Source organism: Teleopsis dalmanni, chromosome 2, assembly GCF_002237135.1.
Source record: "Teleopsis dalmanni isolate 2A chromosome 2, ASM223713v2, whole genome shotgun sequence".
Taxonomy (NCBI): Eukaryota; Metazoa; Arthropoda; class Insecta; order Diptera; family Diopsidae; genus Teleopsis; species Teleopsis dalmanni.
This window is the reverse complement of record NC_051847.1, coordinates 198969927-198995910: the sequence shown is the minus strand read 5'-3', so window position 1 is coordinate 198995910 and position 25984 is coordinate 198969927. Positions and strand designations below refer to the sequence as shown.

Sequence of the window (25984 nt, the reverse complement as noted above, 5' to 3'; positions counted from 1 at the left end):
AGAATTTTAGCTTATCGGTAAGACTGATGGCAGAGTCCTTAACTTAAAGGCGTAATCTATTAATTTCATCTATAATTGATATTAATATTACGTCGACCACAAATTTTGATTATACGTTATTTAATATCTATTAATTTTTTAATATAACCTTATTAAGTTAAATAATAAAAAATTTTCGTGACATTGACTATATGAATATTTAATTCATATAATGTTCTATTATATAGAATATTCATTTTTACTAGAAGTTGTGAAGGTGATACTCTGCGCAGGACATTATTTCGCTTCATGTCATAAATTGTTTAAGCGTTGTACTTAATTTTTTGCAACAAAATATTTACTTACATGTGGCAACATTGCAAAAGATTAGAATTTGTTTATATTTGCCGGCTCAATTGTTGTAATTAAGTTTTTGCAAAACTAAAACATGAGATTGCCCTTGATATGCTTTGTCTTCTTAAATTTCTTACATCAACAAGTTCTGGCGGATAATTCTCTGAACGATGAACAATGTGTATCGGACAATAAATCAGAGTGTGGCGAAGAACGTGAAAACCAATTGTTTGATTCAGCTAGAAAATATGGAAAAGGTATGCGTCTGCCTGCATAAATGTGTATACCATATCTAGATATATACAATCATTTTAGATTCAAACGAAATATATAGAAAAATTCACAAAGCTCTTAGTGAATACAAACCATGGATCCCAATGGAACACGAACCAACTTGTGGTTTATACGCAGAAGTGATAAAAAGAGATTTGAAACCTTACCAGAGTAATGGCATAACACGGCAAATGATAACAGATGCCGCGAAGTTAGGTACACATTACAAGATCTACAATAAAACACTGTACCGCGAAGAGGATTGTATGTTTCCTACGCGCTGCAAAGGCGTTGAACATTTTTTATTAAAACTCGTAAATGAATTACCAGATATGGACATAATCATAAATACACGAGACTGGCCACAAGTAAAGAAAGTGTTTAAGACAAAAGGACCAGTATTTTCATTTTCAAAAACAAATGAATATTTGGATATAATGTATCCTGCTTGGTCTTTTTGGGCAGGTGGTCCAGCTATTTCATTGTATCCAACTGGTATCGGACGCTGGGATTTGCTGCGAGAAGAAATCACAAAAGCCGCTGAGAAAACGCCATGGGCCAAAAAAAAATCTCGAGGATTTTTTCGTGGCTCTCGTACATCTGATGAGCGTGATGCTTTGATATTGCTGTCACGCCAAAATCCAGATTTATTAAACGCACAATATACAAAAAACCAAGCTTGGAAAACAAAAAAAGACACTTTAAATGCAGAGCCTGCCAAAGAAGTTGATTTTAAGCATCACTGCAAATATAAATATTTATTCAATTTCCGTGGAGTTGCGGCTAGTTTCCGTTTAAAACATTTATTTTTGTGTAAATCATTGGTACTGCATGTTGGCGATGAATGGAATGAGTTTTTCTATTTTGCCCTTAAACCTTGGGTACACTATGTTCCAGTAAAAAGTTATGCTAATGAGCAGGAAATAGAAAATTTACTCAATTATTTTCAAGAAAATGATGACATAGCGCAACAGATTGCAATGCGTGGCTATGAGTTTGTTAAGATTCACTTGAGGATGGAAGATATTGAGTGTTATTGGAAAAAACTGCTCACAGATTATAAAAGTTTGTTGAAATACACGGTTATGGAGGATAATAGCCTACAAGTTATTGAACCGAACAACATATAAATTAAGATTTTACGTTCGAGCAAAATAATTCGACAAACAGTAGTCCATAGTTTGACATTCCATAAAATTTACATAAATAAATTAAACTTTTATTAAATTTCATTTTTATAAATTCAAAACAAGTATTTTTTGTGTATCTGAAATTTATTTTTTTTTCGTTAAAAAAAAATTCAAAATTGAAACAACTTTTCTTCCATCCGTACAATCCACAAAGGCATGTAATGTCAAAATCATGTGTTTTAATACAAAAACAATAACGATTCGGCGACAGTTGGAAACTAGAGAAAATAATACTATTAAAAACGGGATTAGTTATGAGTTTTCGGAGCACCTATAAGCTGATTTCTAAACAGGCTGTACACTGGTTTCCCGGTCATATGGGAAAGGGTTTGAAACAAATGCAACAACGGCTTAAAATGGTCGATTGCGTAGTAGAAGTGCACGATGCGCGCATACCATTTTCTGGACGTAATCCTGAATTCGAGCAAACTATAACAGGAGGAGATTTGAAGCCACATGTTCTAGTGCTGAATAAGAAAGATCTTGTGGATAGACGTGACCAGCGTAAAGTAGAAAATGAATTAAAAAACAACGGCATTAAAAATATCATATTTACAAATTGTAAAAACCAACAGTGTCAGGGAACAAGAGAATTGTTGCCAAAGATAACAGAATTAATAGTGGAATCTGATCGTTACAATCGAAGGAACGAAAAAGATTATAATGTCATGGTTATTGGTGTGCCTAACGTGGGTAAGAGTTCTTTACTGAACGTTCTACGTAACAAGAACTTGGGTAAGAAGAGTGCAGCAGCTGTTGGTGCTGAAGCGGGCATTACGCGATCAGTTTTGGAAAAAATAAAAATATGTGAAGCTCCATTAACGTATATGATTGATACACCCGGCATATTAGAGCCTAGAGTCACGGATGATGAAATGGGCATGAAACTTGCATTAGTAGGCTGTTTTCCCGATCACATTGTAGGAATTGACCAAATAGCAGACTATTTGTTGTACTGGCTTAATAAACATAATAAATTTGAATATGTAGAAGTGCTTGGTTTGAAAAATGCTACTGATCATATAGCCGAACTTTTATTTTACCATGCAAAAAACTTAGGAAAAACACGTAAGATTAAAAGGTACGACGGCCAAGTAATTACCATGCCTGATATGTTATATGCGGCGCAGAATTTTGTACAGATATTTAGAAAAGGAGAGTTTGGCCATATACTTTTAGACAAAGTTTAAAAAATTGTAACACGAAAATAATAATCAAATAAAAGTGTTAATTCTTATAACTAATTTAAAGGTATTTATGACAATTTTTTACTGTATTAATTCTAATAAAATAAAAAAATAAAAAAAAATTATTACTGCAAAATAGGTTTTGTATCAATTATTGGTACATCGATTGCAATATCACCCACCCCTGGTACAGGGATTGAATATGACACATTTGCATCGTTGCTATCAATAGGTCTCTTAATATCCGCCATGTTCAACTTCATATCGTTTGGCGATAAGTCGTTATTATATATGCGTAAATCTGCCGGTAAGCCCAATAAGCGTTCATTTATCGCACGTTGAAAAGGTGAACGACGTTCAAAAAAATCTATAATAAATTCTGGATTTTTTTGACGTACAAGCGCCCCTGGCACTAAATCAAATTCATCACAAAATTGCCACTTAACTAAATATGATACATCGCCAGTTGTATCAGTTGCGCCGACAATCTGCTCTATGGCAAGACCACGATCGTAGCCACGAGACTTTTGTATTTCTTCAACTTTCGGCTTTTTTTCACCTCGCTTTTTAGACTTTGCACGCGATTCTTCAAAGCGCTGTATTATTGCAGGGCAATCACAATTTTCCTCAGGCTCCCAAGTATTATCTGAACTAAATATAAACAATTTCTTTATACTAAAAATATTTTAATATTTAGTTTTCATACCTTGGATATCCGCGCCACTTAATGTAGTACTCAACTTTGCCTTCTGTTGTGATACGTTTATCTATAATTTTTTCTACAACAAATCCTGTTTCTTTGACTGGTTTTACCATTTTTACTATTAATATTATTCAGTGGAACTGTATAGCAAATACGAGAAAAATATGTTTACACTTAAGTTTATAGTTTATGCAAACAACAATAACACAAGAATGTCTGCCATTGTTTTTTGACATTTATGTTTGCATGGTTGCATTTTGAAAATGATAATTTTTAATTTATTGTCTGTGTTTATAGATAACTTTTATGTAAAAATTTAAACTCGATATATTGAGTATCTTGTTAATCGACGTAACTGAATAACGAATTTAATTATCACAAGGCAATAAAAGTTGTTAAAGATATATATTTACGTAAACTTTAATTATAATAAATATATAAAATACTTTATCGTTTAATTCTAAATAAAAATGCAGATAACATAAATTAATTAATGGAGATCCATTATATATTTGTCTTATTATGAAAGTAACTACTAGTTACTTATTATATTTAACTACTATAATTTTTAATATTTAAATAACACGATACAGTATTATATTATTATAATGCAAAGGACTTAATCTACGTTTCGATGGATTCTGTATGTATTAGGAATTCAAGAAATTCGTCCACAAAGACAGATATTACTGTATGTGCTAATAAACTACAGAGCGTAAGGAAGGCCTAAAATATAGTAGATGACATATGCAAAGTGGAAGTGAAGTTCAAGAAGTAAGTGACGTCAGAATATTGTGGATGGGAAATCAATAATCGTGCAAAAACTTATTCGGCGCTATAACAACGACAGTACGGATTAAAGAATTCATCATGATATAGGTTAAATCTATAGTTTACATCGAGCTGTAAATACATTTGATGATGAACTTCAACAATGTAAACAACTTGTTGTAATCTGCAATCAAGAACTCCAAAACAAAGTTTATCGAAGTCAAGGCATATATATTTTATGTGGTGCTAAGAATTTATGATTCTTTTTTACACTTATCAAAAAAAATTGAACCCAACTATTGTATTAAAAATGGTAAATAAAATTACTGTTAAGTTTCATATTAAATCCATTATCATTGTATCAATTATTATAATTGTTTTCTTATTATTGTATTATTATTGTCAATTATTATAATTGTATTCTTATTAGTGCATTAATTATATGTGTACATAAGCACCTAAATTAGTTCTTATGTTGTTTTTGTTGTTGGTGTTTATTTGTGTTATCAAACATTTTTAGCTATGTTGCTGGCTCTCACAACTAAATATTCGCACGCTAGCAGCGTGCCAGACGTAACATGATCATCTTCACACGCCACTGTGCAAGGTTGATAAGCATTATGTTCATTTTCTTTTATCGTGTGTTCGTTGTGAGTTGCAGCAATAGGCAAGCCGCTGCGACAATTCTGTTGTTCCCACAGGTGCAATATGAGTTGGCGCATGGCTTCAGTGATAACACATTTAAGTCACCAAATTTGTGAAGCAGGTTGATATATGGCAAAATACATATATCAGCTTGCTGATTGCATTAAATAGTATAAGCATAGGTAATGCACATATTTCCCACGAATGCCCTTGGCCTTGAATGTTCAAAGTCCATCGGATAACAAATCGTGGGAACTGGGTGCATTTCCTCATTTACCATAAGCTTAGTGTTAAGAATTTTGTATAAAAGCACAACATTTTTAATAAACATTGGATTCAATTTAACAACCTGAATACAACCAAGTGTTTTCTTTTGGTTTAAGTGCCTAAAAGAACCTTGAGCAAAGTCGGTTTATGTGCCGAATTTGAAAATCAATAATAAAAATAAAATAAACAAATAAATATCTATATATATATTTACATATATATCTAGATATCTATAAATTACGTAACTGGTTCATGTGCCGGATTACGTAAGTGAATTACTAAGCTGGTTAAAGTGCCGGATTAGTGAATCCGTATCAGACTAGATACGGAGGATAACATATCGTGAAAAGCTAAGCTGGTTCAAGTGCCGGATTAGCTTCAGTCCGTATCAAACTAGGTACGGATCATAACATTTTTGGTGACCCCGACGTGATTTATCACGCATCAGTGGACATACACGTGATATCACGCATCAGTATTGTCATTTGTGGACATACACGTGATCTATCGCGCATCAGTATTGTCATTCACGCAGCAGTATTGTCATTTGTGGACATACACGCATCATTGTTGTCATTCAGTGGACATACACGTGATATCACGCATCAGTATTGTCATTTGTGGGCATACACGTGATCTATCACGCATCAGTATTGTCATTCACGCAGCAGTATTGTCATTTGTGGACATACACGCATCATTGTTGTCATTTGGTGACATACACGTATCAACATTTCAACAATCAATTTTCTGGTGACCATGAAGGACCTTATCAACCAACAGGCTGAAACAGGTGCTGAAATCCAGAATATCATAAGAAACTTCAAGAAGGATGGTCAGGCAAGGAAAACCCAGGCGTACTATGAAGAACGACTGAAGCGTTTAAACTCAGCGTGGGAGTCCTTCGATGAAGTCGACAGTAAAATTCAGAGTCTTGATTCAATTCCAGTCGGACACGACTACATAAAAAAGGAATATTATCAAGAGATCCTGAATATTTACAAACAGTACAGCCGACAATTTGAAACGGCCATTCAACAATTCAACCAAGAAGAAATAGTCGAGCCTGTAACTGTTCCATCAACATCAAGATTTAATGTTGGACACACAGATGATCCAGCGTGCGGCCCTGATCCACAGATTCAAGGGCTCATCAACAAACAACGCGCAATATCATGTTCATTATTGCGGCTCATCAATGGCGTCAAGCGCATATACGAGCAACAGCCTCTGTCATATTACCAAGTAAATATTGACAGAATTAACAAATTATGGCAAGAAATTGAAGCCGTTAATTTTAAAATCTGGGAAATACATTCCAATCCAATAGGAGTTGGATATGATATCCAGAAATATATTGAACTAGAAGAAGAAGTTCAAAATGTCCTGGTGTCACTAACATCAAAGGTGACATCAAATCAACAGCAACCGCCTCTCGTTGCGGAAAAGGTGCAAGTTAGGTTACCTAACATAACAATTCCGAAGTTTGACGGAACATATACCAAGTGGATGGAGTTCGACAACTTGTTCACAGAAATGATCCACAACACTCAGTTGCCAGACGCACAGAAGATGTGGTATTTAAAAAATCATGTAATTGGAGATGCAGCAGGATTAGTAGCACATCTAGCTCTAACCAATCAAAACTATGCAACAGCATGGCAGATATTGAAGGAACGGTATGACAATAAAAGAATTATTGTTTCGTCCATCATCCAGAAACTCATGGATCAAGCAACTGTGAAGGGTTCAGCAGCGAATGACATTCGGGTCATACATGACTGTACACTGGAAGGGTTATTGGCATTAAACAATTTGGGCATTGACACCAGTTCCTGGGGTCCAATGTTGTTATATGTATTAACTCAAAAATTAGATAAACAAACTAGACTGCTATATGAACAGTCTCTAGTGCATCCGCGCGAATTACAATCAATTGATGATTTTCTGCTATTTCTGGAAAAGCGATTTCAATCATTGGAAAGTGTCTATCCAAATCAACCAGCAGTCAAAGTAGTGACAGCAACAGTAACTACAAACAATACGCTATCTTGCAAGATGTGTCACCTCAATGGCCATCAAATTTACCAGTGTGACAAGTTCTTGGCATTATCAGTTGTTGATCGTGTCTCCGCAGCACAACGGTTGAAATTGTGTTTCAATTGTCTTCGCAGCGGACATAGAACAAGTGATTGCAACAGCAGGCATTGCGTCAAATGCAATAAAGCGCACAACACATTACTCCATCTTCAGTACAATGTAAAGGCGCCAACAACTGGCGCACCTGAATTCACCAACATCAACGCGGCTGTATCCAAGAAGACCACTTCCTCCAATCAAGAAGAAGCTGCTGCTGTTTTAACTACAGCACTGTCAACAAAACCATATGTGTTGCTTGGGACCGCCAAGGTCAATATTAATTCAAATACTGGCGAAGCAATTGAATGCAGAGCCATTCTGGATTCTGGTTCTCAAATGAACCTAATGTCAGAAAACCTGGCCAAAAAATTACAACTACAGCTAAATCCAAATCCAATATGGATCACAGGAATTGGCACAGGTAAAAGAAGGGCAAACCATCAGGTCACTGCCGACATCTCGTCACGTACCACTAATTTCAACATAAAATTGAAAGCAGTTGTAATGGAAAAAATTACCTCACCTCTACCAAACAAATCGTTCGACATATCTCATTGGCCGATCCCCAAAAACATCAAACTCGCCGATTCCGAGTTTAATGTAAACAGTGATGTCGATTTATTAATAGGTGCCGAGCATTTCTATTCGTTAATATCAAGAGGTCAAATTCATATGATCAACAATTTACCAGTATTACAGAATACCGTGCTTGGTTGCGTATGCAGCGGTGCCTTAGGTGGATGTAATCAGGATACAATCACTTGTATAAAGGCCACCGACAATGAGCAAAAATTAGATAAAGTTGCGAATCATGATGGGCAAGTTACATATGTCGAGAAAAAACGTGAAGCAACATCTATTGGAAATACTCGTCAAATTAAGGAATCGCCAGTAAATCGAAGTGTGAATACCCATCCAAGAATTAAAGGTAAAATTCGAGTGGCAGATGGTAAAACTAAGAACGGTAGTTTGAAGCGGCCAATACATCAATTGGCACCGGTACCAGCAGAATTACATTCGTCTACCACTTCACACCAACTTCAACCTGAAGAAACGCCACTAAAACGGGCAAAACTCTATGTACTAGCGTTACTCATTATGTTCTATCTACCGATGATATCTGCTAATGGGATCAGCATCACATCGTTCAATAAAAAGCCTGGGATTCATTTTGAACACATGGGTTCAATCATGAGATCACCAGCAGAATGGACAATCATAGCCTACTATGATATAAGTTTTCTACAGTTAGAGGTCGAATTTATCACAAATGCAACTAACTCATTGGCAACCATATGTGACCAAATGAATGGTTATAACAATTGCTGGGTCTTAATTGACCAATTCAAAATGACAAACTTAGAAATGTTGTCGGCGAGTATGGTACTACAACCTAAACGAAAGAAGAGAGGTGCCATAGACATCATTGGTAACGTCGCAAATGCGGTGTTTGGTGTTCTGGATTCTGAGTATGCTAAACAAATGGCTCAGACTATCCAACACTTAAAAGACAACGACGATCACCTCATTCATCTATTGAAAAATCAAACGTCAATATTAGATTCTACATTAAACATCATGAAGAAAGATCGCCAACTCGCGCAATCAACTTTCGAATTGACAGTCAAACGGATGACTGATTTACAGAATAAAATACAAAAGGATGAAGATGAGATTTCTCATCTTAAACTTTATCAACTGTTCACCGCAATCGCAACACAATTGCTGAGTGTAACTACCAACGTGCAGTTTTACGAGTCTGCAATTTTAGGCGTTTTAACTGATACCAATCATGGTAAAATCAGTCCGCTTCTGTTGACACCAGTGCAGCTTAATAATGAAATAACTACGATTCGAGAGCATCTCAATCCAACCACGCGTCTGCCAGGGAATACGAGCAACATAGCTGAACTCTATTCATTAATGACCGTTACCAGCGGTCTAGTCGACACCAAAGTTCTGTTTCGGATAACACTGCCAATAGTCAGTGATCAAATATTTGATTTGTTCTCTGTAATTCCAATACCAGGGGTTAAAGACAGCATCTATCAGCAAATAACACCATGTACTACTCTAATAGCATTCACCGCTCACAGGAATGAATATCTCACCATGTCAGACTTACAGTTAAGTCAATGCAGAACGTTACAAGACGATCAGTATTTGTGTAGTAATACCCAAGAAGTATACTCTCCAGGTTCCGGCAAATGTGAGTGTGAACTTGATCTATTTAATAACTATACGGCATCCTGTTCCTGGCAACGTTTTAATATGAATGCATTATGGTTCCAACCGATAGCACGAAATCATTGGGTGTTCGCGACGAGAGAACCTGTGAGACTAAACGTAGTATGTATCAAAGAGCAGTCACAAATAACATTGCAAGACACTGGATTAATGGAATTACCTCCAGGGTGTGTACTTAAACATACCACAACATCACTATATAGTCATTATACGTTGACTACTCGTTTAAAGTACTCTCATACGAGTTTCCATTCAGGTCCAATGAATACAACAACAGATCAACAACAACATCAGTCACCAAATTGGCAGAACACCAGCATTCCCATGCATGATGATGACATCAATCAGCTGAAAGCGGCTTTAAAGACATTTCAACAACAAGAAGAACTTCCTGCAAATGAAAGAGCACATCATCAACATCATTTTGTTATCGAGTACTTAGCACTTGGACTAAGTATATTAATACTATGCATTATCATAGTTCGATATACGCATAAACGAAGAAAGCGGAACAACAATCCAGTACCTCAACCCCGAACTCGACAACAACAATCAAAATTCGAAGTAGACGTAGAAGCACAGATTTGACCGAAGTCAACAGGAGGGAGAATGTTAAGTTTCATATTAAATCCATTATCATTGTATCAATTATTATAATTGTTTTCTTATTATTGTATTATTATTGTCAATTATTATAATTGTATTCTTATTAGTGCATTAATTATATGTGTACATAAGCACCTAAATTAGTTCTTATGTTGTTTTTGTTGTTGGTGTTTATTTGTGTTATCAAACATTTTTAGCTATGTTGCTGGCTCTCACAACTAAATATTCGCACGCTAGCAGCGTGCCAGACGTAACATGATCATCTTCACACGCCACTGTGCAAGGTTGATAAGCATTATGTTCATTTTCTTTTATCGTGTGTTCGTTGTGAGTTACAGCAATAGGCAAGTCGCTGCGACAATTCTGTTGTTCCCACAGGTGCAATATGAGTTGGCGCATGGCTTCAGTGATAACACATTTAAGTCACCAAATTTGTGAAGCAGGTTGATATATGGCAAAATACATATATCAGCTTGCTGATTGCATTAAATAGTATAAGCATAGGTAATGCACATATTTCCCACGAATGCCCTTGGCCTTGAATGTTCAAAGTCCATCGGATAACAAATCGTGGGAACTGGGTGCATTTCCTCATTTACCATAAGCTTAGTGTTAAGAATTTTGTATAAAAGCACAACATTTTTAATAAACATTGGATTCAATTTAACAACCTGAATACAACCAAGTGTTTTCTTTTGGTTTAAGTGCCTAAAAGAACCTTGAGCAAAGTCGGTTTATGTGCCGAATTTGAAAATCAATAATAAAAATGAAATAAACAAATAAATATCTATATATATATTTACATATATATCTAGATATCTATAAATTACGTAACTGGTTCATGTGCCGGATTACGTAAGTGAATTACTAAGCTGGTTAAAGTGCCGGATTAGTGAATCCGTATCAGACTAGATACGGAGGATAACATATCGTGAAAAGCTAAGCTGGTTCAAGTGCCGGATTAGCTTCAGTCCGTATCAAACTAGGTACGGATCATAACAATTACTAATCCAGAATATTCTGGAACGGATAAACAAATTCAAATATTAAAAATGAGTATCAGATCGTTCTACTTTTCTACTGTTTGATGAAAAATAAGTATAATTCGTAAAAAGAATAAATTCGATGATATTAAATAAAATCGTAAAGTATTTATTTAATCAAAATTTTTATTTATTTATAATTATTATTTATGCTATGTATTATTTATAATTATGCTATGTATTATCATACTAGTATGCGGTCTTTTGGGAATTAAACGAGCAGTTTATTCTTGCTTTCAAAGCCACGTCGTCAATGATCTGATGAAATCTGTAATAAGAAATCTAAATATTAGTATTGCTTTTTGAACTACAAAATCTTATTAAAATATATATATATATTATCAGATGGTGATGCATGTTAAAAGATTTCTGCATTATTTATCAGTTTAGGGGAGAAAATATCATCATTTTTTTAAGACGTATATAAATTTAAAAGTATTTCAGTTTATTTACCTTTTCAAAGCATCGTTATTCCATCAAATATTATTGATTTTATTAATTATAGTATGTATTATCGTAAAGCAGTCTTCTTGAAATTAAACGAGCATTTTATACTTGCTTTCAAAGTCACATCGTCATTGATCAGATGAAATCTGTAATAAGAAATTTTAATTTTAGTATTGTTTTTTGAACTATAAAATTTTATTAATATGTTTATATATATTATCAGATGGTGATGCATGTTCGAATATTTCTGCATTATTTATCAGTTTAGGGTGAGAAAATATCATCACTTTTTTAAGACGTATATGAATCTATACGTATTTCAGTTTATTTACCTTTTCAAAGGAACGATATTCTATCAATGTTCTATTTGCAAAAATAAAGCTTGATAAAAACTGCAATAGATATGATGACAATGAACTCATCTAACTCAAGGTAGATTGTTCCATAAAATTATTATCAGTATGATGATTTATGTATTAGCTAGAAAGATAAAAAAAACTTTATAATTATGCTATCGTATAAAAACATTGTAGTATGGTTTAATTCATTAAGTTTATTTCAGATGGTGATGCATGTTAAAAGATTTCAGCATCTTTAATCAGTTGTGGGTTATGAATTATCATCATATATATATTATGTTCACATAGTTAGATATCGAAGCAGTATTAGAACACTCATTAAGAACATGCTATACACATATTTTTTTTTTTTTGATTAAATAATGACATTAATTTTAAATCCGCTATATTTAATTATTAATTAACAATATTTTTTTTGTTGAGTTTTTTAATGAGTACTTTTAATCTGTGTGAATATAGAATTGATAGTTATTTTAATTTATTAGTTACTTACCTTCTAAAGAAAAGTCATGGATTAGCATTTTGGACATTGAGCAGCTGCAAGTAGTCTATTTCTGAACTACTAAACTACAACAACCGAAGTGACATGCGTCGCTACCGTTGGAGATTAGCAGTTTTCATAACTGCATATTTAACGTCTTCAGCAATAAATAAAACATGGCCAATACTCTGTACTTTATTGCACTATATCAATCTAGCTTGCTGTTGTTGTAGTCCCTTTTGGAAGTGTTGAACGAAATTTAGTTATGAAATTCAACAAGTGGCTCCGACACATTGACCCGGCCCCTCTTGGAACCATTCATCTAGCTTGAGATTTATTAGTCGTAAAAGTTCATTGAAACCAACAGTTCATTGAAATATTAGATCTTTAAATATGCACACATGCTAGCGAAGTTGAATGTTACAGCATAATCCATATGAAGAATTGTTAATTTCATTCCTTATGGACAATTCCTGATATTCGTTTTTATGCTGATGCAGTTCCGCACATGTTAATAAATTTCTTAGCACCACAGTCTACTAGCAATGTTACAACTGGCACGTGTTATAATCATTTTCACACCCAAATTGGTTGCAGAATTTTATCAATTTTAAATCCACATTTAAAGCACGCTTCCAGCTTCCTTCCCTTAAACATGACGACCCACGTGCGTTGTGTAAGCAAATGGCATTACACATTTTTGGCGGAAGAAAATTGGTTGTCATATGACGCTAAGATAAATTTATCTTATAAAATCATCTCAAATCTATTGTGATTTTTTCTTTATAGTAATTATTGTGAATGCATATCAGCTGTTGACAGCTTTTGATTTGTTTAACCGGTCGTAAAAATAATAGTTATAAGAATTTCAATTAAAATTATTGTAAAATAAATTAAAAAAATTAATTAAATAAATATTTTGCAAGAAATATTAGTGTAATATATATAGTGCAATTTATTACAATTCCACCACACTGTAGGAACTTTTGTTTACATGGCATTCCATTGGTGCGAAAATGTACACACAACTGCTTTTACTCCCAGAGACTATCAAGTTGAATTGGTGGCAGCTGCATATGAAGAAAATACCATTATATGTTTGGGACATAAGTCCTCAAAAGAATTTATAGCATTAAAACTCTTGCAAGAATTGTCTAGAGAAGCACGCGAAACGCTTAAAATTAGTTTATATCTTACATGTAATAGTAACTCAATATCCATATCAACCATGCTGGATCATCTTACGGATTTAAAAGTCTTCCAACAAGTTAATGATAAAGAAAATGTTAACATATTCTCCACTTATTATCATGTTTATATGGTGCATCCTAGTTTATGCATAGCTGCACTAAAAAGTAAAGTTTTAAAATTGGAAAATATCAACCTTTTAATATTAGAAGATTGTCACATTGTTAATGTGTATACGGAGATATTACCGCTATTTGCTATTATAATGCATAATAGTTATGGCGTATCGTCACCGAAAATATTAGGTTTAGCTGGTCCATTACACAGTGCAGGCTGTTCGCTACAGCAGTTGAGTGCAATGTTAAATACGCTGGAGAGAAATACGTTGTGTAAAGCTGAAACTGCTAGTGATATTGTTACCGTACTTAGGTAATAAACTGTTTGTTATACTTATTATATATATAATTTTGAGTTTATTTTAATATATTTTGTTTTTGTTTTTTGCAGATACTGTTCAAAACCATACGAATATATTGTGCAGTGTAAACCATATAATAAAGATGAACTGAGCTTTTTACTTGAGGACATTATTTCAACACGGAAAGTGTTTCTACAAGACCATCGCTATGATCCTACCGAAATATATAATACTGAAGAATTCCTTGAAGAGCTTAAAGGTTTGATTATATTGCTATAAAGAGTTATAAATTTTATATATAATTTAATGTTGTTTTGGTTCGAGAAAATCTATGTAACAAATAATATGAAAGGAACTACAAATAAGCATACTTGGGTTAGGATTTGGTTACACAAAAGTGTGAAAGAGAAGGGCATTATTTGCGATTAAGAGCGGATAATGGATGGGAGGGATTGTAATTGAAACCATACTCGGTGAACCCGAAAACCTAGGCATTTTAATAGGATGAGTGACACCGTGGGGAAAAGCAGCTGGGCGACATCATAAAGGGTGTAGCTACAGTTTGGGCACACATTAAGAATATAGTTTTTTATTAACTAAACTGTACCCTGATATTGAGTTATGTATTTGCATATATGATATATATGGCATAAAAAACATACCGTTAGTGTGAATGGGTCTATGTTCAAAATTAATGTATCAATGTTGTTGCTGTTATCCGCTGAGATTTACTTGTAAAATCCTTTTGGGGTGGAGTTAATCTTCAGTTAATAGATTCTGCTTACACCGTACACACTCAGCAGTCTAAACACTTGCTGTATCTAAAACAAACCAATCAATAATAAAATTATTATTAGAATTACAAGCTTAAAATCCAGGCAAAGTCGAGCATAATAGATCTTTTATGTTCACATCCTTAATTATTAAAGTACACAGTTATATAGCCTTTAAATATTTAGTAATATTAACGTACTTAGTATTCATTTTAATATACAATAGATATACAAATTCATAAATTCATATTATTTTGCAGATATACCTGATCCGAAAAAGGAACCGCTTGAGTTTCTTGATATAATAATGACAGTATTGCATGAGATGGGTCCTTGGGCTACTGATCGCGTTGCTCTTAGTTTATTTCAAACAATTGAAAGGCGAAAAATAAAGACACCACACGAACGTCACTTCTTGCTTTTGAGTATGGTAAATACAGCACTCATAGAGATTCATGCCGTGTGTGAAACCACATTTCGTAAAACTTCCAAACACAAAAAGCTTGTAGAACGTTATTCCAGTCCGAAGGTCTTGCGTTTGCTGGAAGTGCTAAGATTATTCAAGCCCACAGACTTTGTTACAGACAATGAAAAAATAAAAAAAATGAACACAGAATTAGATGAAATGGATTTTCAACGTATATCGCGTGCCGTAGAACAAAGTTGTCAAAATGTAGAAAATATCACAAGACATCAATTGGAATCACGTTCAATAGTCGATAATTTGGATTCAATTATTAAGATAACTGACACAACTGATGCGCTAAGTAAAACTCTAAGCAAGAGTTTAAAAATAAATACAAACAAAAAAGGAGAGAAGCACCAACACAATTCGCATCATAGGCGACATGGTGGAGCACACGGTCGTACGCGTAGAAGACCATTCACACGTAGACAAATGCGTGATAGAGATGATGGTTCCGATACATTATGTGCTATAATATTTTGTAATATGAATCATACTGCTCGGGTACTATTCGATTTGCTGGCCGAAATGAGCAGACATGATCCAGATTTAAAATTTCTAAGATGCCAATATACTACCGATCGTGTTGCGGATCCTGTTACTGAACCCAAGGAGGCAGAAGCCGAGCATCGGCTTCAAGAAGAAGTACTAAAAAAATTTCGTATACATGATTGTAATGTATTGATTGGTACTTCAGTGCTGGAGGAAGGTATTGATGTGCCAAAGTGCAATTTAGTTGTACGCTGGGATCCTCCAACAACATATCGTAGCTATGTACAGTGTAAGGGTAGAGCTAGAGCTACACCTGCGTATCATGTGATATTAGTTGCACCAGAATTTGACATTTCAACCTATACGCCGCATAATAAAAATGAGCAATTGTGCAATGAAAGTCATTTCCTTACTTGTAAGTTAAGTGATAATGAAGGTGAAGATTTGGATATAACCGATAATTCGGATACTGAAAGTAAAAGTAAACCCAATCAGTATATATTTGATGCACCGCGTGGTACTGTAAAAATACTTAATCCTGAAGTTTTAACAAATAAACCTCCCACGACAAGCGATATTCACTTAAAAGAAATAAAAGATGAAAACTGTACTGTAGAGGAACTAACTATTGATCTTCAAGAAGATAAAAATTTAAAATGTATCACAAATGGCTTGGATTATGAAATCAAAAATGAAAGCCCTATAACAGCAGAAAACTCCATGTCCAATCCGAGTGATGAATACAAAAAGAGTTGTGAAGTTGTAGACACCAATGAAATACATAAAGTGAAAAAGAAGAAACGTTTTCAATGCATACTCATGGAGAAAGGGATCAAGTTGATTCCACTCACTGAATTTCAAACTTATGAAAATGAATCATTAAATATGCATGCAGCAACAATAAGAATCGTTGATCAATTAGCACAATATAGAGAAATCGAAAAGGTATTGTTTTTTTTTTATTTTTTTTTCAACGTCATATTAAGTAACTGCTATATATAAATTTTTTTTGCAGATGTTGCTGCAAAAATGTGCTAATTTTGAGCCACCTGAAGAGGAACATAATCTGGCGGATCAGTATGTTAACTGTATTCTGCCTTACAAACCACAACCGGATTTACTAACCGGTGCATCTGTAGATTTATGCACTTCAATAGCATTAGTAAATAAATATTGCTCAAAATTGCCTAGTGATACCTTTACGAAATTAACAGCGCTCTGGCGTTCCACGGAAATTGTACGCTGTGGTGTTAAAATGTATCAATATACACTACGTTTGCCCATAAACTCACCACTTAAATATGATATTGTGGTGAGTTTAATATTTTCTTTTTTTTTTTTTTTTGTTAATTAAAAAATGATGAAGCAATTGAAAGATCCACTTGTTATATTGAAACCATGAGAATATATGGCGTAGTGTATATTTCATTAAAAAAAAAATATGTTTATGCAAGACGTTGGCGCATAAAGAATGAGTCCTTAGGTTTTTTTTTTTGAAATGTATAGATAACGTTTGGAAGTCTAAGCATAACTAGGCAAAAAAAAGTTTTTCACTCTAAAAAAATTATTTCTTTACCACAGCATATTTATACTTATTGCTTCTCTCAAACAAGTCAAGGTTTAAAGTTCCAAACCCTTTAAAGAGCTAAAAGTTACAAAGTATGCAGTTGTTCGTGCAATCTTCATCAGACGGGCTAAGCACCCACAATATTGTTGAACATAAATTATATTTATCTCAATTAAATAGTGCACTCTTTGAACATAGAAATCTCTACCTCTTACTCCCAAAATTCTTAGTAAATTTTCTTCACTTTCTGTGCTAAAGAGACTTTCTCGATTCTATTCATATCAAACGTTGAATTCAACATACCTACGATTACTGGATACAAAGTAAAAGATGTTGTTGAAGGTATTGTGGTCAAAGACAATTATTTGACTCTACTTATATCAATTGTTGAACTTAAGACCACTAAATCCAAATTAAAGGGTATAGTATAGTCTCCAAAAGAGTTTACAAGCAGGTATTGGTTTGTATTTGACATTTGTCGACATAACGTTCTCTATTCCTCTGATTGGCAAACAGTACATAACGTTTTTAAGTTTAATTTGAAGGGAGTTCTTTCGTTCTTTTAATTATTCTCCCTCACGAAAGCCGAATCTATATATTATAGATAAACATATTCTTCCTTTTTTGTGTTGAAGATGAATACTTACTCTTGCTCTTTCTTACGTTATTATAATAAAGAAAGTAGAAGTCACAATTTTTTAAATATTTTTTGGTAAAAATTATTAACATGAAACTATCCCGTCGTATATATTTTGTTATTACTTACTTTGCACCATAATTTACACCACTTGAAATATTCTAAATTTACAGGGTCTGCCCATGCCAACAAATATCTTAGCTAGAAGACTGACAGCTTTACAAACTTGCATCGAATTACATAGATCTGGAGAATTAGACAATAATCTAACACCTATAGGCAAGGAAGGGTTTAGAGCTATTGAACCAGATTGGGAAAATTTTGAATTGGAAGCACAAGACGAAAAAATTGTTAAAGAAAATTCTGAACCAAGACCTGGTACGACAAAACGGCGACAGTATTATTATAAACGCGTAAGTATTTCATTTATTTTCATAATAATTCAATATAAAAATATTTTAACTTAATTTGTAGATTGCTACTGAATTTTGCAATTGCCGCCCAACTGCTAATGCACCCTGTTACCTCTACCTATTAGATCTCACACTGCAATGTCCCATACCTGAAGAACAAAATACGCGAGGTCGTAAAATTTATCCACCTGAAGAAGCTTTACAAGGTTTCGGTATATTGACATTAAAAAAAATACCAAAAGTCAGTTCGTTTCCTATATTTACACGTTCCGGTGAGGTGAAAGTATCTATAGAACTATTTTCTGAACCTATAGTATTAACGACAGAACAAGTGAATTGCATTAATATTTTTGTTAATTATACTTTTACCAACGTATTGCGTCTACAAAAGTTCCTAATGCTCTTTGATCCCGATTCAACGGAGAATTGCTTATTTATAGTGCCAACGATAAAAACGAAAACGGGAAAAGTTATTGATTGGGATTTTTTGCAGTTAATCGAGAAAAATGCTGATATGATGCCAACTGAAATTCCCGATGAAGAACGTAAGATTATGGATTTCAATGGAAATAAATTTAAAGATGCCGTTGTAATGCCTTGGTATCGCAATCAAGATCAGCCACAGTACTTCTATGTAGCCGAAATTTGTCCACAACTTTCTCCGCTTAGCTGTTTTCCTGGTGAAAACTATCGCACTTTTAAGCATTATTATTTTCTTAAATATGGTTTAACTATACAGAATGTAACACAACCTCTGCTGGATGTTGATCATACTAGTGCTCGTTTAAATTTTCTTACTCCACGATATGTTAATCGTAAAGGTGTTGCACTGCCTACGAGTTCAGAAGAGACTAAACGTGCCAAACGTGAGAATTTAGAACAAAAGCAAATATTAGTGCCGGAACTGTGTACAGTACATCCATTTCCCGCTTCATTGTGGCGTACAGCAGTATGTCTACCCTGTATATTGTATCGTATTAATGGTTTACTTTTGGCTGATGATATACGTAGGAAAGTGTCAGCCGATATGGGTCTAGGACAACGCGAGGTATGTAATGATGAATTTGAATGGCCAATGTTAGATTTTGGTTGGAGTTTATCGGAGGTCTTGAAAAAATCAAGAGAAAACCAAAATGGTGTTGAAAATAATCCTAAAGAAAATGAGAACAACGCCAAAATAACTGAAAAAACAGTAGATGATATGAATACTGATCAATCTATCAAAACGAAATCGGAAAAAAGTGCTAACGAAATAGTGATTGATGCCGAAAGAAAGTTTCAGGTAATTATGATTTTTATTTTGCATAAATATATATTATTGTTGATTGCAATTCCCATAAGATGTGATTTATAATATTGTTCAGAATGAAGTGCAAAAATTTTCAATTTGTACAACCAAACTTTTGTGCAGCTTTGACTCATCTGGTTAAACAACACGCGTAGTTATTGTTTCCTTTAATTCCTTAATTCCTTTAATTAACAGATTCAGAGTTCAAAACCTGACACTTGTAGTCCAACAATTATATACAAACAATCAGCCTTAGCAATCTTATGATTTTTCTGCCAATCGTCTAGCATTATACCAAAGGATTTTATCGACGATTATCCATAGTACTTAATCATTACAAAAAATTCTTGAATTTTGATGCCAAAAAATAGCAAACATCGTTCTCAACTTGAAAAAGAAGAATTTTAGGGGACTCTCTGGTGCACTAACAGAACACGCCGCCTGCATTAAACACCTACACAAAATATGTATATCCGACACAAATATTTGCAGATTTTACTGTGATGAGGAAGAGTCTATGGAACATCTGACCAACGAGTGTAATGCGCTAGGGTACAGAAAAAACAAAATTTTAGATGTATACCAACTAGAGCATGAAGACCTTCGAAAACTGGTTCGATTGCACGAGATACTAAATGTCTAAATATAAAAGATCGAGATAGTCGCAGTGCATAAAGATCTTAGCCTCCTAAACCATTACCATTTCATAGTACTTCTAAAGTCCGTCCTTGGTCTCAGTATTGGTTTTGTTATTCGAAAACTAATCCTAGATAAGCACACGATTATATTTTAATGGAGTTCGGTTTGAAACCTTTAGCATAGGGTACTTAATGTTTTTGTTGTTTTAGTACACAGGGATCTTCTTTTAAAATTCTTTTGGGGTGTTGCACTTGATCGTCGTGATTGAAGAATGGCTCCTGAACATAAACCTGACCGTTCTTGGAACCACAATACTTAATAAAAACTCTTGATTGATAGTTTCCGTAAAATAACATTGATTAAAATATCTTTTAATAATTTTCAGGAAAGCAATTTTATTGAAATTGGAACTTGGTCGAATGATATGGCTGAAGATATTAACTTTTATAGAAATGATGATTATAATAATGAAGATGATGAAGAAATGAAGATGAAATGTATACCCTCGAATATTAGTTTTTGTAAGTATAAGATAATAATTTGTTTAAAAGTGGATTCAGTACAAAAAAAAAAGGAGAAAACAAAACAATGAACAAAAAGAAGAATCGCCAAGAATTATATTATATTTTATAAATATAGGTCGAAATACAAAAAATGAAATTTTTGGATTTCTTTAAATAGATTTGTACTGTATTGATATAGAAAAACTTATATACAATATTCTTTGACTTCTTATAAATAATAAATCTATATAAAATTTATAATTTAATAGGTAACGAAGAACCGCGTTATGGTTCTCCAACTTTTTGGGACTATAAGGATAAAGTTTCGGAAACAGATAATCCAAAATGGAAAAGTAATTTTAAAAAAAATTCATTTACATATTACGAATCAGATGATTCATTTGCTTCGAGTTGTGATATGAACGGGGCGATCAACTATAGCACCGATGAAGATGACGATGCTAATTCTGGTGCTTTACGTATTGCTTTTACATCCAAAAATGAAGCAGAAACAATAGAAACTGAATCTGACATAGAGAAGCGCAACAAACAAATATCCATCATACAAGCCACTAATGCCAATGAATTGAATTACCAGAAAACAAAGAATTTACAAGTAGGTTACGATTTCGTTATATCAAAAAATGATATTATGGAATCTGAAATCGAAAGCTCTATAAAGAAATTCATTAAATCCACGCAACATTTAGTCGACGACATAAATAACTCTGGCATGATGGTGCCATATAATAATAAAATTAATTTACCCAGAAAGACTGCGAACATCAAAAGTGTAAATCAGTTGTTCACATTGTCGGAGTGCATCCACAAACTTTTACCTTACGTGACTAAAGAAGTTTTGGATAAACTATTGGAAAATGGTATCAAATCATTGACAGTGGAAGATTTGTTTGAATTCAATTTGGCATATGTGACACAGCATCCCAAAGAACTTTTTACAATTATAGGTACTGGTGATATGTTCGATAATTTCAATGATAAAGCCAATATTATCATAACGCACATGGAGCACAAAATAACAAAGAGTATTCAATTAAATTTTGATAGAAAAACTAATTTAAAAGCAATACATAGCTCAATAATTGCTGAAAGAAATCCCAGCAATATAAAACCCATGCATTTCAGTTTTGATTATCAACCTGATTTGCAGGGGCATCCCGGACCTAGTCCGAGTATAATATTACAAGCACTCACCATGTCGAATGCTAATGATGGCATAAACTTGGAACGACTTGAAACTATAGGTGATTCATTCCTTAAATATGCCATAACCACATATTTGTATATCACGTACGATAACGTGCACGAAGGTAAACTTAGCCATTTGCGTTCTAAGCAAGTCGCCAATTTGAATTTGTATCGGTTGGGGCGTAGAAAAAACTTAGGTGAATATATGATCGCAACAAAATTTGAACCGCATGACAATTGGTTACCACCTTGTTATTATGTGCCAAAAGAGCTGGAGAAGGCGTTAATTGAAGCTAAGGTAAATGTAATATTCAATCCTAGACATCTTGTAGAAAGATGTCTGATGCTACTGACCAGTTCTTTTATAGAGGATTGGACAATTCTATAGAAGTTACCTAGGATTTTATAATGTTAAGTTAAATTAATCTTAATATATTATTATCACAGATACCACCGCATCATTGGAAGTTGGTCGATTTACCGAATATTAAGAAACTAAGTAGTACTGAGATATGCAAACTAGTACGAGATAAAGCTGAAGAACTTGGTTTATACGATGATGTAAGTTTGAAATATTGTATTGAAATTATTTTAATGGATTTCATTTTTAAATTCAACTATAGTGAAAGAAAATTATTTTACTAAATGAAGGGTTTTTTGAATAGTAGTAAATTACAACAACAGAATTTTATTTGCATTTTTTTAATGTCCATACATGTTTCGAGTATTGATACTTATCATCGCTATTCTTTCGGAATAGTTGTTAGTTTTATAAGACCTACGCACAAATAACTGTTATTTTTGCCTTATAGATATAAATATCGAGAATAACTCTTATTTTTGCAAACAAAATATAACTCACAATGGCCTGACGAATATTTTTACAAACGAAAATATTAAATGTATTCTTCATACAAGGTAGTTGTTTTTGTAATTTGTACAAAATGTGTTAGTCACTTCAATAGGACCGACATTCATTTTAATTGGACACAACTTGGTATGTGAACTGGGACTCGAAAACTGATGGGCAATATCATGGAAGATATAGCTGCAGTTATGTTATACTTTGAAGTTACTATTCAGCACATGACTATACCCTGATCTCAATTGGGGTAAGACAATTCTTGCTACACTGAGAAAGCGTGGTTCTTTCCGGGAGTTACTACGCGGAGACCTGTTGAGAACTGTTGAAACCTTGAGATTAGGCGGAGGCCTGTGCTAAAATTCAATAATTATTTTATATTACTTTCTCCAGGTTTACATAGGAAACAATTTTAATATCTTGGAGATAGCTTCCTATATGGCCTGGCAGATTAAATGGTTTCAGACTTATAATACATGCAGATAGCAACGATTAATCTAACTCAACTTTTCCAAGAAATTTTGTGGGTATGACAATAAACAATAGATGTCTTCGAGTGAAAATATTGATAGTTGTATAAACAGATGCCTTCTTACCCCTTATCTCATCCACATAACTCTTATTAATTTACCGTTATTTGCTTGTTTTCTTCTGCTCTTTGTTTGCAAAATCATTCATGTCGTATTAAGTGATATATTTAGATACATAATTCAATACCAACTTCCATTTAATATATTTGATATTTATTTAAAGTTAAACGTTAACTAATTCTTATTTCATTTCCGTTAAGGATTCTAGCAGCGAAACAGGTGCAAATGGTTTAACGGAAAACCCTGAAGGAAATGATTTTTCCTGTTTCATTCCCTATAATTTGGTAACCCAACATAGCATACCTGGTAATAAATTTTATGGAACTTTTGTGACTTATATATAATTTTCTAAAAAAATAATTTATCTTACAGATAAATCCGTGGCAGATTGCGTTGAAGCATTAATTGGTGCATACTTAATAGAATGTGGCTCCCGTGGAGCGTTATTATTCATGGCTTGGCTCGGAGTACGTGTTTTACCTTTTGAAATAAAACCATATAATGCAGCTGAGCCACGAATACCTGGCAGCACGAATCCAGATGAGGAAAATATGATAAAAATATATGGTGAATGGGCACCACCAAAGAGTCCACTATTGCATTATACACCAAATGCCGCAAAAGAGTTAGAATCTATGCTACAAGGATTCGATGAATTTGAAAATATTTTGGGTTACAAATTTCAAGATCGTTCCTATTTATTACAAGCTATGACCCATGCTAGCTATTCACCAAATCGGCTTACGGATTGCTATCAACGGCTAGAGTTCCTAGGCGATGCAGTGTTGGATTATTTAATAACAAGGCATTTATATGAAGATCCTAGACAGCACTCACCAGGTGCTTTAACAGATTTGAGATCTGCACTTGTTAACAATACAATATTTGCTTCACTGGCTGTGCGACATGGTTTTCATAAATATTTTCGGCATTTATCGCCAGGTTTGAATGAGGTTATCGATCGTTTTGTGCGTATACAAAGTGAAAATGGACATAGTATTAGCGAGGAGGTAAGCGTATGAATATCTAAGGATGGTATAAAGAAGTTATTATAATTTTATTTTATAATGTTTGCAGTATTACCTCTTGTCGGAGGAGGAATGTGATGATGCTGAGGATGTTGAGGTGCCCAAAGCTTTGGGTGATGTGTTTGAATCAATTGCTGGTGCAATATTCTTGGATTCAAATATGTGTCTGGATGTAGTGTGGCAAGTTTATAGTAATATGATGAAACCAGAAATCGAGCAGTTTAGTAATTCAGTGCCAAAATCACCTATTAGAGAACTACTTGAATTAGAACCGGAAACAGCGAAATTTGGGTAAAAAATTATTTTAAATATTTTTAATATTTATTCATTTTATGTTTTCTTTTGTGTAGAAAACCGGAAAAACTGGCAGATGGTAGACGTGTCCGTGTAACTGTCGAAGTTTTCTGTAAAGGTGTTTTTCGTGGCATTGGTCGTAACTATCGCATCGCAAAATGCACTGCGGCTAAATGCGCTTTACGTCAATTAAAAAAGCAAGGACTGCTTTCCAAAAAGGATTAAATCAATGTAAATTGAAGTAGAATTATTATGTCGTACAATATTTTAATTTTTAAATATGAAGTATTTTATTAGATTTAGGTTTTGTATTATATTAGTTAGAGTAACAAATTATTTATGATGATTTCAATACCTTCTTATTTTACATATAATATTTTATTACTCGTAACTGCATTCTGCATAGTCAACTTATATATGTATAAAACTAAAACTAGTCCAAAACTATTTTATTTACGTGATAATTTCACATAAGTTTTTACTCTAATAGTCAACTTGAACTTTCTATACTCACTAACTCCACTATTAGGTTTAAATTGGTATTTTTAGTCTTAAGATATATACAATATTAAGGAGTATATTTTATAAAATTTCATAATGAATATGTTTTATAATGAATTTTATCTAATACTGAAATAAAGAATTGATTAATTATATATATATAATATTCATTTTATTCAAGAATTAGAATTCACGTAAAAAACATTTTTAAATGCTATTTTATAGTTCAATACAATATGAAATAAACACAGCCTTTTTATCCTTTAGCAGCTTTTGCTTTGCTTTTAACTTTTTTGACACGTTTTAAACCATCCATGTTACTCTTCATAAATTGACCATATAGCGACATCATTGTAGGCACATCCTCTTGACGGACTATAGTTGAAATCTTAAATAATGCAAATAATGAGAAGCTTTTAAAATTA

At 33.4% G+C, this 25984-nt stretch overlaps 5 protein-coding genes, 1 long non-coding RNA gene and 3 other non-coding genes across 9 annotated transcripts in view; 3 read left to right on the top strand and 6 right to left on the bottom strand.

The window, feature by feature from the left end:
* The first annotated feature begins 341 nt into the window (after nucleotides 1-341).
* LOC119680127 (O-glucosyltransferase rumi-like) lies at nucleotides 342-1843 on the top strand. The gene is made up of 2 exons (XM_038092803.1): nucleotides 342-590; nucleotides 649-1843. The coding sequence occupies exons 1-2, from the start codon at nucleotides 428-430 to the stop codon at nucleotides 1734-1736; spliced, it is 1251 nt and encodes a 416-aa protein (XP_037948731.1). The 5' UTR covers nucleotides 342-427; the 3' UTR covers nucleotides 1737-1843.
* A 27-nt stretch (nucleotides 1844-1870) lies between these two features.
* Nucleotides 1871-3040, top strand: LOC119680125 (mitochondrial GTPase 1-like). Its single transcript, XM_038092800.1, has one exon. It carries the CDS (start codon nucleotides 2051-2053, stop codon nucleotides 2984-2986), a length of 936 nt encoding a protein of 311 aa, XP_037948728.1. The 5' UTR covers nucleotides 1871-2050; the 3' UTR covers nucleotides 2987-3040.
* Nucleotides 3041-3069: 29 nt separating this feature from the next.
* On the bottom strand, nucleotides 3070-3899 carry LOC119680126 (chromobox protein homolog 1-like). The gene is made up of 2 exons (XM_038092802.1): nucleotides 3690-3899; nucleotides 3070-3634 (listed from the first exon to the last, which is right to left on the bottom strand). Exons 1-2 carry the CDS (start codon nucleotides 3797-3799, stop codon nucleotides 3109-3111), a joined length of 636 nt encoding a protein of 211 aa, XP_037948730.1. The 5' UTR covers nucleotides 3800-3899; the 3' UTR covers nucleotides 3070-3108.
* Nucleotides 3900-11571: 7672 nt separating this feature from the next.
* Nucleotides 11572-13366, bottom strand: LOC119682540. Its single transcript, XR_005252586.1, has 4 exons — nucleotides 12704-13366; nucleotides 12184-12331; nucleotides 11858-11997; nucleotides 11572-11672 (listed from the first exon to the last, which is right to left on the bottom strand). It is a non-coding gene; the product is annotated as an uncharacterized LOC119682540 (long non-coding RNA).
* On the bottom strand, nucleotides 11738-11821 carry LOC119686642. The gene has a single exon (XR_005253039.1). It is a non-coding gene; the product is annotated as a small nucleolar RNA Me18S-Um1356 (small nucleolar RNA).
* LOC119686644 lies at nucleotides 12063-12147 on the bottom strand. The gene has a single exon (XR_005253041.1). It is a non-coding gene; the product is annotated as a small nucleolar RNA Me18S-Um1356 (small nucleolar RNA).
* Nucleotides 12401-12486, bottom strand: LOC119686646. Its single transcript, XR_005253043.1, has one exon. It is a non-coding gene; the product is annotated as a small nucleolar RNA Me18S-Um1356 (small nucleolar RNA).
* Nucleotides 13367-13511: 145 nt separating the features above from the next.
* Nucleotides 13512-25361, top strand: LOC119677669 (endoribonuclease Dcr-1-like). Its single transcript, XM_038089116.1, has 13 exons — nucleotides 13512-14308; nucleotides 14387-14556; nucleotides 15331-16973; nucleotides 17044-17340; nucleotides 18406-18645; nucleotides 18707-19927; nucleotides 20958-21093; nucleotides 21345-22582; nucleotides 22732-22845; nucleotides 23937-24042; nucleotides 24109-24746; nucleotides 24814-25055; nucleotides 25115-25361. The coding sequence occupies exons 1-13, from the start codon at nucleotides 13686-13688 to the stop codon at nucleotides 25281-25283; spliced, it is 6837 nt and encodes a 2278-aa protein (XP_037945044.1). The 5' UTR covers nucleotides 13512-13685; the 3' UTR covers nucleotides 25284-25361.
* A 454-nt stretch (nucleotides 25362-25815) lies between these two features.
* LOC119676528 (bromodomain-containing protein DDB_G0280777-like) overlaps nucleotides 25816-25984 on the bottom strand; it is an 8647-nt gene continuing 8478 nt past the window's right edge. Inside the window, exon 4 of the mRNA XM_038087769.1 lies at nucleotides 25816-25947. Coding sequence (XP_037943697.1) covers nucleotides 25816-25947 — 132 coding nt within the window. The remainder of the gene's footprint in view (nucleotides 25948-25984) is intronic.

What these genes read in the sequence shown, in the direction of transcription:
- LOC119680126 (XM_038092802.1), bottom strand. Translation starts at nt 3,799, where the DNA reads ATGGTAAAACCAGTCAAAGAAACAGGATTTGTTGTAGAAAAAATTATA. An exon ending in AAGTGGCGCGGATATCCAAG is followed by an intron (nt 3,635 to 3,689) that starts GTATGAAAACTA and finishes GTTTATATTTAG; the next exon opens with TTCAGATAATACTTGGGAGC.
- LOC119677669 (XM_038089116.1), top strand. Translation starts at nt 13,686, where the DNA reads ATGGCATTCCATTGGTGCGAAAATGTACACACAACTGCTTTTACTCCC. An exon ending in GATATTGTTACCGTACTTAG is followed by an intron (nt 14,309 to 14,386) that starts GTAATAAACTGT and finishes TGTTTTTTGCAG; the next exon opens with ATACTGTTCAAAACCATACG. An exon ending in GACAGTATTATTATAAACGC is followed by an intron (nt 18,646 to 18,706) that starts GTAAGTATTTCA and finishes CTTAATTTGTAG; the next exon opens with ATTGCTACTGAATTTTGCAA.
- LOC119680125 (XM_038092800.1), top strand. Translation starts at nt 2,051, where the DNA reads ATGAGTTTTCGGAGCACCTATAAGCTGATTTCTAAACAGGCTGTACAC.
- LOC119680127 (XM_038092803.1), top strand. Translation starts at nt 428, where the DNA reads ATGAGATTGCCCTTGATATGCTTTGTCTTCTTAAATTTCTTACATCAA. An exon ending in AGCTAGAAAATATGGAAAAG is followed by an intron (nt 591 to 648) that starts GTATGCGTCTGC and finishes CAATCATTTTAG; the next exon opens with ATTCAAACGAAATATATAGA.